The sequence below is a fragment of the Mastigoproctus giganteus genome, chromosome 6, assembly GCF_048544385.1.
Source record: "Mastigoproctus giganteus isolate SK-2022 chromosome 6, ASM4854438v1, whole genome shotgun sequence".
Classification (NCBI taxonomy): domain Eukaryota; kingdom Metazoa; phylum Arthropoda; class Arachnida; order Uropygi; family Thelyphonidae; genus Mastigoproctus; species Mastigoproctus giganteus.
This window is the reverse complement of record NC_143580.1, coordinates 195,705,220-195,717,694: the sequence shown is the minus strand read 5'-3', so window position 1 is coordinate 195,717,694 and position 12,475 is coordinate 195,705,220. Positions and strand designations below refer to the sequence as shown.

Here is a 12,475-nt window from a genome sequence, read left to right as displayed (position 1 = left end):
AATCAGGCATTCTTGTTTCATTTGCCTGAAGTAGCCATATAGAAAATCATGGAAACAAAACAATTACAGTCCTGTTCCACATGATTAGTTTTAAATTAGATTAAAACATTTCGAGTTAATTAGTTAAATTGTTAGCTGTGATTCATTATTAAAGTTGTAGGTCTCTCATGTATTCTAAACAATTTTTTAGCAAAATTTATGTGGTGTAATCAGGAATTCTTGTTTCATTTACCTGAACTAGCCATATAGAAAATCATGGAAACTCATGGACAGTTGCAGTTCTGTTCCACATGATTAGTTTTAAATTAGACTTACTGGTAAGTCAGGATAAAATTTATACAAAATTTTGATGTTATTTAAATTATTAAAGAGACAGGCCTATTAACTTATTGCAAATGAAGGTAGTCTCTGATTTGTCACGGATGTGTTTTTTTTTTTTTTTGTTTTTTTTTACTTATGTACATTTATGTTATGAAGGAAAGATACATTACCGTGGTTAAAATTTGGACTTGTGAACTTAATTTATCCTTCACTTTTATAATTGAAAGCAAAATTAAGCATAAAAAAAGTAAAAAGTAAAGTGCAGCCATTATCAACCCACTGCAGGGTGGAAGCCTCCTCAACAATTCATGCTGAGGGAAATGGACCATAATCTGCCACGCTGGTCCAGTGCGGGTTGGCAGATTGACCGTATTCAGCAGTCAGGGGCTTGAACCCCGGTCTACTCAAAGAGCGTGTGCTACTGCACTCCCGCTCCTGCCCACTCGGCTACTAAGCATATTAATAATAAAACAGTAAGCAATAAACATATATAGGTATTTTACTCTATAATAAACATTTATTGTTTACATGCTATATTAGTTATACAAATTATTCACATTTTAAGAAGAAAGACAAAGTCTGAACAAAACTTTGCTGCTTCCTGACAATTCATTTATAACAGTGTAAAAGATCACTCAGTTCTTGACTGAATTTTTCACTCTGTTCCATGTTTCAGTGATCCTTAATGAGAGTGGTTATCTCTTTCTTATGCAAACTGAACCTCGTCCTCCAGCATTCTCAGTCTTTTTTATTTAACAAATTCAGATCCTCATGAGCCTGAGTGCCAAGAGAGCTAATGACTGAGTGATCTCTACTATGATATATATATATAGCAAGTACATAGAAAACAGTTATATAACTTCACAGGCAAATCTCTTTTTACTAAAAATCGAAAGGAAAATCACCTGCTCTCTTTTTTTCTTTTTTTTTTCTTTTTGTTTGTCTGTTTGTCAATAAGACTAACACATTAACCTCTGACTTCCAGACAGTTGATCACTAAGGATAGCAAGGACGGTAACCTGGAAAGAAAATCCGCTCCCAAGACAAAAAGGAGCAGTCACAGAAAGTTTAAACCCAGCACAACTGGTCTCTCTCTGGCTTATACTCTGCAGATGGACAACAAGATGACCATTGTACACCCAGTGCAAAAAAAATTCTGATACAAACCAACTTTAGAGTCTGACTTCCTTATTTTGCATTCTCTGACAGATTACTCAGTCAGTAATTTGTGATATAAAAGTGCATTCAGACTATAACAGGAACACCTAAATAGTTTGCAGATTGAAACGAAGATATTCAGAATTTTTACTAAATGCCACAGTATTCAGCAGAATCCCAGCCAAAGTCACTAAATAATGGAATAGGACCTAGTAAAGAGCACAGAAGGAAAAATAGTCCAGCAATTAAAAGAACAGAAAAGAACTCAGTCCAAAAGAATGGTGTATTTGTAGCAAATAGGAACATAATCCTTACATTCAGTTCACTAACTCTCCGAAGTACAGTGAAGGACTTATTTGATTAGTCATACAAGTCCATGCATTCCAAACCCAATACAGTGCTACAAATGCCAGAAACTCAGCCATTCACAAACAGTATGCCAGGGAATATGATATTGCATCATATAGATTGAAGCAGAAGTTGCACAATGAGTACAGTCATTAAACTTTACGACACCCAAGCTGCAGACAAAATCATTCCGCTTTCTCCAAAGAGAAAGCGGAACTCCAAAGAGGGGGAAATATGGAAAAAGGAGAAGCAGAGCCAGAAATATAAGATGGAGCACAAGGGCACATATCAAGAAGCTATAAAACAGATTACTGTTTTACAAAACTCACATTCCTGCTGCATTTGTTCAAAAATCATACACAACTCCATCATCACAAATGAAAGTTTCAATACTAGTAACTATCTCACTATCAAGCTGGGCAAGATCTCTCCTCTCACAGTCAGACCTCAACAAGTATAACAGACAAACAAAGCAAACAATACATTCATATATCTAGCCCACCAGGTTCGAGTATTCCTTCAGAAGCCTCCAACAAGTCCTCCAAAACAGAAATTAAAAGTGGTCATGGTGAATGCATGGATGTTGAAGAAGAAACCAAAACAGAAGAACAAGTTCTTGAGTTTCATGCAAATGATGATATAGACACTGGCAGACCATGTTTTCCAAAAAAGAAAAAACTTAAAATTAATTTATACAAAGAGATAGTAGTGACAAATGCAGAAACAAGCTGAAACAAACAAAACCAAATAATGTGAATTGTGGAACTGTAGAGCCTTCAAGGTAATTGTGAAAATGTTTCGAGATTTTAAAACAAAAAATTCTAGAATTAATATAAGAAAAAAAAAAGCATATAAACATGTGTCCAATTCTGAACAATTACAAAGATAAGGCTGTTTGAGTTTTAAAAAAATGACTATGGCATTTCAGTTGTAAAAATTAATAAAATAGAAGCAGACATATCTAGTAAAATGTTTATTCATTTTTCATACTAGGTACATCCTGCTCGTTTTATTTTTTATTTTATTTAAAGAGCCTTCATAACCATGTAGAATTGGGTATGTGTTTTTATGACTTTTTTTTTTCTTTCTGTTTTTTTTTTCTCTTATTTTGGACCCTTGAATACATTCCAGAATTTTTTGCACATACTTTTAAAACATCCTATATACCTGCATAACCTCTCTTTTTTTTTTTTTTTCTCTTACAGAAATTCTTGTTAGATATGAGTAGTCATAAGGCCACAATTCTCTCACTTAATCAACTGGGACAGAATTATATTGCCTCTTCTACAGATGGAGCTGAAAAGGAAAAATTGAAATTTAGACTAAAGGTGAGTTATTGAAATAATACTGTCTGCACAAATATTTTTTTTTTTTTATGAAAACCCCAAACACGAGAGGTATTAGAACCTATAGTACTTAGTACCGTGCCTGGGTTGGAGGTTGAGAAGACGAAAAGAAGATATTTGTTCACATTAGACTTGAACTTCTGTAGACTGTAATTTTCAGGAAATACGTATGAAGGAAGGTTGTTCCAGAAAACGGCAGTTGCATGAATAAACGAGGAAGATGAAAAGTTGGTTCTGTGAGTTTGAAGTTGGACAGTAATTGGATGTTGGCTGGTGGTGGTGGCACTTGTTCAGACTGTTTTGAAAGAGAGAATGGGAATTATAGAAGCCACTTAAGAAGAACAGAGACCATGGAAGTATCTGTAGAAAAGTCATACAGCAGAAACAGTACGTCTATGAGACAGCGGGTGGAGAGACTCAGTTAAAGATGAGTCATTAATTAACCTAACTGCCCTCTTCTGAATGGAATCAAGAAGCCTGAGAGAGGTTTTGGGAGCACGACCCCAGATGTGGGAACAATATTCCATGGCAGGGTGGATTTGCGATTTATACAGAGTGAGCAGCTGTTTGGAAGAAAAGTATCGCCGAGAGCGAAAGAGAAAACCAAGTTTTTTAGATGCAGAGGAAGCAATATTTGTAATGTGCTTGTGCCAAGAGAGATTAGAAGTCAGGGTACAGGAGTAAGTTCAGGAGCACAGGTTTTGAGAACAAGTGGAGAAATACCATCAGGACCTGGAGCTTTCTTAGCATCAAGATTCGTCAAAATCCTTCTGACATCCTTTTGACGGAAGACCACAGGATGCATTGAATGGAGCATGTTGGGAATGGTGGGAGGTGTTTTACCAAGATCATTAATACATGGGTTAGAAGAAAAATGAGATGCTAGCAGGTCAGCTTTATCCTTAGCCGAAGTGACAACAGAACCATCTGATTTGGACAGAGGTGCGAGCAGATTTGGGCAAAAGTTGCAGCCAATAGCTTTTTCAAGAGACCAGAATGCTCGGCTACCATTAGGGCAAGAAGTAAGTTTTCTACTCTTAGCCTGCTCAAAATCTAGTTTGGACTGGTTAATAACTGCTTTACAATTGTTACGAGCCTCGGTGTATGCAGAAAATGAAACTGAAGAATTGGAAAGAAGCCAATTACGATATACAACATTCTTCTCCTGAACAGCCTTAGCACATTCATTGGAAAACCAAGGTTTAGACAAAGGACAAGATTTTAAAGTGCAGTGTGGGATAAAAGATACCATTCAAGAATAATTTCACTGACACGATCTGAGCAAACGTTGACATCAGAAGTTTTGAAACAGTAGTCCAACCAAGGAAAAGAAGAAAATAAATCTTGCTGGTCATCCCATTTTGCATTTTTTTAATGCCAAACAACACGAGCTTGGGAATAGCCATGAGATAAAGGCTCCATTGGAGAAGAGGCAATCACCAAGATGTGATATGAGGTGCCTAAAGGACCATTCACTTCATGTACTCAGAATGGTTTTTTTTTTTGAGAAAAAGATCAAGCGTGTTGGCTGTATGGTTAGGATTGTCCAGTATTCTTGTAGGTAAATGAGCAATCTGTGCAAGGTCATTAGTAATTGCAAAAGCCTCAGCATCTCGACCAATTGGGTCGGTGTAACTAGAAAACAGAAGCCAGCTGGAGTTGTGAACATTAAAATCACCAAGGAAAGTTACCTCACTGTTAGGAAAGTTGGACTGGAGAAAATCAAGTTGCAAAGAGAGGAAGTGAAAGAGCTCCAAGTGATTAGTGGAGTTGGGAGAATGGTAGAGACAACAGATGAATTTGACACAATGAGGTAGAGAGATTTGAAGCCAGAGAAGATCGAAAAGAGGAGATTCCAAATTACCAAGTCTCTGACAGGGAATATCGGAATGGACATATACACACGTACCACCTTTGAAGTGAAAGGAATCATACAGCGAATAATTAGGGTAACTGAGATGAGCAGTAGTTGAACCAACCGATAACTGAGATTCTGTCAGAAAAAGTACATGGGGTTTGGCAGACTGCAAGTGGAAATGGACATTTTCACTTAAATTTAGATGTTGGCGTCACACCGTGACCCCATACTTACATTGGTTCATAACCGGGTGGTCACCCACAATGTGCTTGTGCACGGAGGTTATACCCAGGATTACTAACAGTCCCACCATCGTGAAGGTGCAAGCAGAGGATTTGGCTGTCACAGACCATCCGGACTTTGCCGAAATTGGGTCCACTTGACTTGATTGTCACCCGAATATCAGTTCCATCAGCATTTTAGACTCCCAGGTAGCAAGTACAGCTTGTCTGGCATATCTGAGAGAATGTCTGTGACAACCTCAAGGACCAAAATATTACTGTTATTTATTTATTTATTACTACTTCTTAGTCCACAGCGTGTCCTCCTAACTAAAGAGATGAATTGTTGCAGGAGCAGGTGTGTGTATATGCATGCACATAACTCTCCATAATTGTGTGTATTCCAAGATCAGTTTGCTTCTTTTTTGTATGAAAAACCAGACCTACCAGGTTAAAAGGCATGCAGTATTTCCCTGCTGGATTTAAATACAGGCTTTTCTGGACAAGCTGTTTATAAGAAAACTCACTCTGCAAAATTTATTGTATATGGATTTATTGAGTTATGAAAGAATCATACACTTGTGAACCAAAACATGACTACCTATCTAATACCGTGCTGGGCCACCTGTTTCCATGATAACTGCTTGCACCCAGTATCGCATCAACTCCATGAAACCACTGAAGGTGTCCTCGGGTATCCTGGACCAGCTGGACAAAATAATGTCCTGGAGTTTGGCAATGGAGCAAGGCACTGGCTTGGACTTGTGAACACTGTTTCACCACATTCCACAAATCTTTGAATGGATTCATGTTTGAGACCTTGGCGCAGTGGAGCACACAAAATGCTTGGGCATGATCCAGAACCATTCCTGCACAATGCAGGTCTTGTGACCAGACAATGTGCCCATTCTTGCACATTCTCTTGTAGAAAGAATCCAGTGCCATTTGTGTCCTTCATGATCACCATGTAGGACAAAATTATTCCGAAACAATGCTGAGGTAGAAGCTGGAGGTGAGAGCGTGTTCAATGATGATGAAGGGACCTGATGATATCCATTAAAACCAGATACTACAGCCACCAGCTTGTTTTCCCTGCTCACCATCAAATACACACCCATCCATCAGCATGTTGAATCAGGAACCTTGGTTCATCAGACCAGACAACTCTTTTTCCAGTTGTCCATGTCCAGGAACAGTGCTCCTGTGCTCACTGCAGATGGAGATGTTGATGATGGTCGGTCAACATGAGCTCATGAACAAGTTATCTACTCTATAGGCCCATCCACAAGAAAGTATCCTCTAGATGGTGTGCTTGGAAATGTTTCTGTGCTCCCTGGTTGTAGTTTGCTGTTTATTGAGGGATCATGAGCCATCTGTTGTCCCAGACAGCATGTACCAACTGCCATTCACCTCAACTGTCGATCAGTGGTGATCTCACCATTCTGGCACATTGGGTGTTTATGGACTCTTTGGACCATTCCTACCATGCCTTCACTACAGCACCTCAGCAATCACAGGCATTAATTGGCCCTTGAACAGCTAATAATACCTGTGGTTGTTGAGATGCTGGCCCTGCCTCCCTAGCATTAACTGGCAGGCACTACCCTGTATCAACATTATATTATGTGCTGCACCTCGTGGTGACTTCACCCCTAGGAAAATATGAAAAAAAAAAAAAAAAAAAAAAAGGATTGTTGACTAAATAAAGTACAGCAGACTCTCGATTTACCAGGATCGGATTAACCGGGACAGTTCAAGACTCCAAATTAAAAAATATATATATCAACCAGAAATCATAAAATTCAAGTAATAACTAGAATAGCTATAAACAGATGTTTTACAAGTTGTAAATAAGCGACAAGAACCAGCGTTATAAGTCTCATTGGGTGATAATTTACCTATTACCTTGCAACCCCCGCTGTCTTCACACCCACTGCTCAAAAAAAAAAAAAAAAGAGAAGAAGTGTTTAGTTTGTTTTAGTGCGTTGCATCAATTCTTGTGTTCTGTTGCACCGCAAAAAAGACAAATTTTGTTTTGTTATTTATGTCAGGGATGTAAATTTTTTTTTTGTTTAGAAATTGCGAAAATGATGGGTAAACACAAAAGAGTTGCACTTTCAGTTAAACAAAACTTGAAATTATTCAAAAGTTTGAAAACGGTGCATCCATTAAATCTTTAAAGAACCATTATAATGTTGGTGACCAAACCATATACAACATTGTAAAAAATAATGGGAAGAATTGTATTGGACACGCGAGTAGTGTGTGGTAAGATTTTTCATTTTTTATCTATTGCCATACTTTTTACGTAAGTTGCTGAACATTTTTCGATACAGTAAGTCCCCGACTTGCTCAACTTTGGACTTACGTAAATTTTTTTTCAATCATTTTTTGTTTTTTTTTAGGATCGTAAAATTTAAAACAAACAAAAAAAATAATAAGCAATCAATAACGGCGATCACAGCATGCACAAATTGCACAAGTGAAATACAGAGTAACAAGCAAAAAAATAATAAAGAAGAGAAGATTCTTAAAATTTATTTATATTTTTTTTATATGACTGAAGATTTCAGTGAAGGGAACACACACATTTCACCATAATAACAACCCACAGAATTCCAGCTATTGGTATTATTGCAAATGCAATAAGATCGAGTTTACTACCCATTTATAATTAGATGCATTAACAGAAAAGACCAATAAACCAGAAAGTGCAAATTGTTTTTATGGTAGTGACCTCCAGAAATGTGCTTTAGTAAAATGTGAGCTCATGTGGGGTGATAATAATGAGTTTTTGCCTTAACCCTGTGAAGTTGTTTACAGAAAATTTCATTTTGATCGTTATCATGGTGCCGACTAAGAGAATAAGTGACAGTACTAGTAAATCTACCAACAAAAGGAAAGTGATCGATTTGGATTAGAAAATTAAAATAATAAGGATGTATGAAAATGGTCAAGCATTAACAAGTATCGTGCCGAATTCAGATTTGTCAATAATAATATAGTAGCAATATGTTATTAGTCATTCCCGAGTTACGTAAAAGTCAACTTACATAAGAAGTCCTGGAATGTATCTCTTATGTATGTCGGGGACTTCTGTATTTTTGGATTAATGGGGAAATCGATTATCTTTTCTTTTTTTTCTTTTTTTTTACCCTCTATCCCGGAAAATCGAGAGTCTACTGTACTTTAATTTCAGTTTCATTAAGTTGTAAACTTTACTCTGGTACAAAGTAATTAACATAATTAAAAATGAAATGAATATCTCATGCTTATTTATTATAAAAATAAAAATTCTTTTTTTTTTATGAAAACCCCAAACACGATAGGTATTAAAACCTATAGTAGTTAGTATCATGCATGGGTTGGAGATTGAGAAGATGAAAGAAGATATTTGTTGATATTAGACTTAAACTTCTGTAGATTTCAATATTCAAGAAATACGTATGAAAGAAGTTGTTCTAGAAACCACAAGTTGAATGAATAAATGAGGAAGAAGAAAAGTTGGTTCTGTGAGTTTGAAGTTGGATGTGTGAAGTTGCGGCATCTGTTCGGACTGCTTTGAAAGAGAGAGAGTGAGAGCGGGAACTATAGAAGCCAATTCAGAAGAGCAGTGCCCATGGAAGTATCTATAAAAAATGCATGCAGCAGAAACAGAACATCTATGAAACAGTGGAGAGACCCTGTTAGAGATGAGTTATTAATTAACCTAACTGCCCTCTTTTGAATGGAATCTAGAAGCCTGAGACAGGTTTTGGGGGTACCACCTCCAGATACGGGAACAATATTTCATGGTAGGGCAGATTTGTACAGAGTGAACAGCGTTTGGAAGAAAAGTAATGCTGAGAGCAAAAGAAAAAACTCTTTTTAGATGTAGAGGAAGCAATATTTGTAATGTGCATATTCCAAGAGAGATCAGAAGTCAGGGTAATACCAATAGAGATATATGATCTTGCCTAGAAATTGGAGTGTCACCAAAGATAAGCATAGGACCAGAAGAATCCTTTTTGCAAGATATAAGACAGGACTGAGTTTTAGAAGAATTGAAATCACCTAAATTATCTTTGCCCCACTGGAAAATTACCTAGATATCAGCATTTAAAGAATTGGTAGTGGATATTCAACAAGTTTAAACTGTTTACAGAAGGCATTGAATGGAGCGTACTGGGAATGGTGGGAGGTGGTTTGCCAAGATCATTAATACATGAGTTGGAAGAAAAATAAGATGCTAGCAGGTCAGCTTTATCCTTGGTTGAAGTGGCAATAGAACCAGGTTTTGACAGAGGTAGGAACAGAAATGGGCAAAAGTTGCAAGTTTGGCAAGGGACCAGAATTCTCGGCTACCATTTGGACAAGAAGCAAGTTTTCTACTCTTAGCCTGTTGAAATCTAATTTTTAAATGATTAATAACTGCTTTACAATTGTTGAGAGCTTTGGTATAGACAGAAAATGAACCTGGAAATTTGGATACATGCCAATTATGATATGCAGCATTATTCTCTTGAACAGCCTTAGCACATTTATTGGAAAACCACTATTTAGATAAAGGACAAGATTTTAAGGTGGAGTGTGGAATAAAGGACTCTATCCCTACAAGAATAATTTTACTGACATGATATGAGCAAACGTTGACCTCAGAAGTTTTGAAACAGTAATCCACTCAAGGAAAAGAAGAAAAGAAATCTCTCAGATCTTCCCATTTTGCATTCTTGTAATGCCAAGCAATGCGACATTAGCAATGGCCATGAGAGAAAGGCTCCATTGGGGAAGAGACCATCACCAAGTTGTGATCTTAGGTTCCTAGAAGACCGCTCACCTCAATCATGTACTTAGAAGGGTTGTTTGTTAGAAAAAGATCAAGTGGATCAAGCACATTGGCTGTATGGTTAGGATTGTCTGGTATTCTGGTAGGTAAATTAATAATCTGTGCAAGGTCATCAGTAATTGCAACACCTCAGCATCTCTACCAGCTTGGTTCCTATCACCAGAAAACAGAAGCCAGCTGGAGTTTTCTCCAGTCCAACTTTCCTCACTGTTAGGAAAGTTGGACTGGAGAAAATCAAGTTTCAAAGAGAGGAAGTCAAAGAGTTCCAAGTGATTGGTGGAGTTGGGAGAACGATAGAGGCAACAGATGAATTTGACAGAATGTGGTAGAGAGATTTTAAGACAGAGAAGATTGAAAAGAGCAGATTTAAAATTACTGTCTCTGACAGGGAATATTAGAACGGACATAATGCACAAGTACCACCTTTGAAGCAAAAGGAATCGTACAATGAATAATTCATAAAACTGAGGTTGAATCAACCGATAACTGAGATTCTGTCAGGAAAAGTACATGGGGTTTGGCAGACTGTAAGTGGAAATAGACATCATTGAGATTAGAACTGAGACCACATCTATTTGTGAAATGTATGAGGAAGTGTTTGGTAGATTTAGATCTTTTTGCAGATGAGTTTGCTCTATTAGTTTGACGATTCATGATGTATTCAGTAGTGAGAAAAGGTGGAGGAGAATATGCTGTATGAAGTAATGAAATTTTTGGATATGGCGTACACATGGTAAGAATATACCCAACTCTTTGACATAACGTGGCCTCAACAATGCCCCCCCCCCACATGCACACTACTCAGACTCCCTCTAGTCACTATCTGGCAGAGTAGAGGCATAGTGTATAGTGGCTCTGGGGGTTCCCCCAAACTCCACGTCAAGCAATGTGATGAATACAAAAATCTGTAATGCCAGATTTATGTACAGTGGCAGACAAAAAAACTGCATCACTTGTGAAGTTTGCAAATAATGTGTTTTGCGCTGCATTGTGGGTTCCAGAAATGTTCGAAATGCATTTGTTAGATGGGATATATATCTCTGTGAATGAAATCCAATAAAAAAAATCCACCTGATATACCTAATTTCCATAAATATTTCCTAAAGGGTAAAATGCGTAAGTAATGAAAATATGAGAAATCATGCAAATAGCAATTATGACAACCAAACATATATTTTATTGCATTTGCACATACGGTGCTCAACTGAAATGATAAGTTAACGTAATAGTATTATGTACTGTAAATCAGCAAAATAAGTCCTCAATATTTTTGCTTTTCCTCCTTGAACTGCAATTACAGCTTTGCAATGATCAACTTCTGGATACGTGGTTACCCAATTTCGTAGTACCACACCCTTAGAATGCTCTCCTGCAGCTGAATCTTACTTGTTGGCTTCTTCTGAGCAATTTTAGATGACATTATGTACCAGCAATTTTCAACAGAGTTCAATTCTGGACAGTTGCAGGCCAGTCCAACACTGTAATGCACTGTAATCCAACACTGTCAGCATTTCTGAGGTATGACTGCACCTTAAGGGAGAAAAACGAAGGAAAACATTGGTGTACATTTTAATGTCTTAAGCCTTGTGAGAAAAGAAGATGAGACAACTCATCATTAAATCTAAATAGCATAAAACTTACCAATTTTTCTGTGTGGCAAGGTGCTGTGTCCTGTTGAAAAATGCATAATCTGTGTGGTGATCCTCAGTAATGGGTTTCAGGCACTCCTCCAAGATAGCAGTGTAGGTTTCTGCATTCACCGTTCCATTAATAAACTTAATTCGCCCCACCCCTGTGCTTGTTATGCATCTCCAGACCATCTGACCAGCAGGGAACTTTACAGTTGGTGTTATGCAGTCAGGATGGTATGCCTCCGATTTTCATCTTCTGACATATCACTTCCCATCTTAGCCATGCAGGTTGAATTTTGATTCGTCAGAAAAGATGATGGTGTCCCATTGCTCTTTTGTCCATGAAACATGCATTTTAGCCCAAGCAAGTCGGTTTTTCCTGATTTGTTTGGTCAACAACAGCTTCTTCTTTGGCGATAGGCATGCAGACCACATTCCAAAAGCCGTCTTTGGAGAGTTCATACACTTGTGTCAGCACCAGAGGCCATCCCAAAGTCCAGTTTTAGATCAGGAGCACTAGCATGGTGATTACGAAGGCATAACCGTTTCAAATATTGATCTTGACAGCCTGATCCAGGTCTTCTGTTCACATCATCAGTTTTGTGCTTTAATTTCAGCACCCGTATACTGTTGAATGTTGGAATTTTATCAGGGATAGCATGTGTAGAATGCCCTTCCTGGGACAGAGCAACAGGTACACTTTTGACATGAATAACATCTATGCTGGGGGTAGCCTACAGCACTCAGGCTATCATGAAAAGTGAAAC

General features: G+C 37.6%; 1 protein-coding gene across 3 annotated transcripts in view; it reads left to right on the top strand.

Annotated features, from left to right (window-relative positions):
• Positions 1-12,475, top strand: part of LOC150084856 (muscle-specific protein 300 kDa-like) — a 1,257,473-nt gene that overhangs the window by 1,191,679 nt on the left and 53,319 nt on the right. For all 3 annotated transcript variants that reach the window (XM_090376651.1, XM_090376652.1, XM_090376650.1), the window contains one exon: positions 3,033-3,155. In XM_090376651.1, coding sequence (XP_090232777.1) covers positions 3,033-3,155 — 123 coding nt within the window. The remainder of the gene's footprint in view (positions 1-3,032; positions 3,156-12,475) is intronic.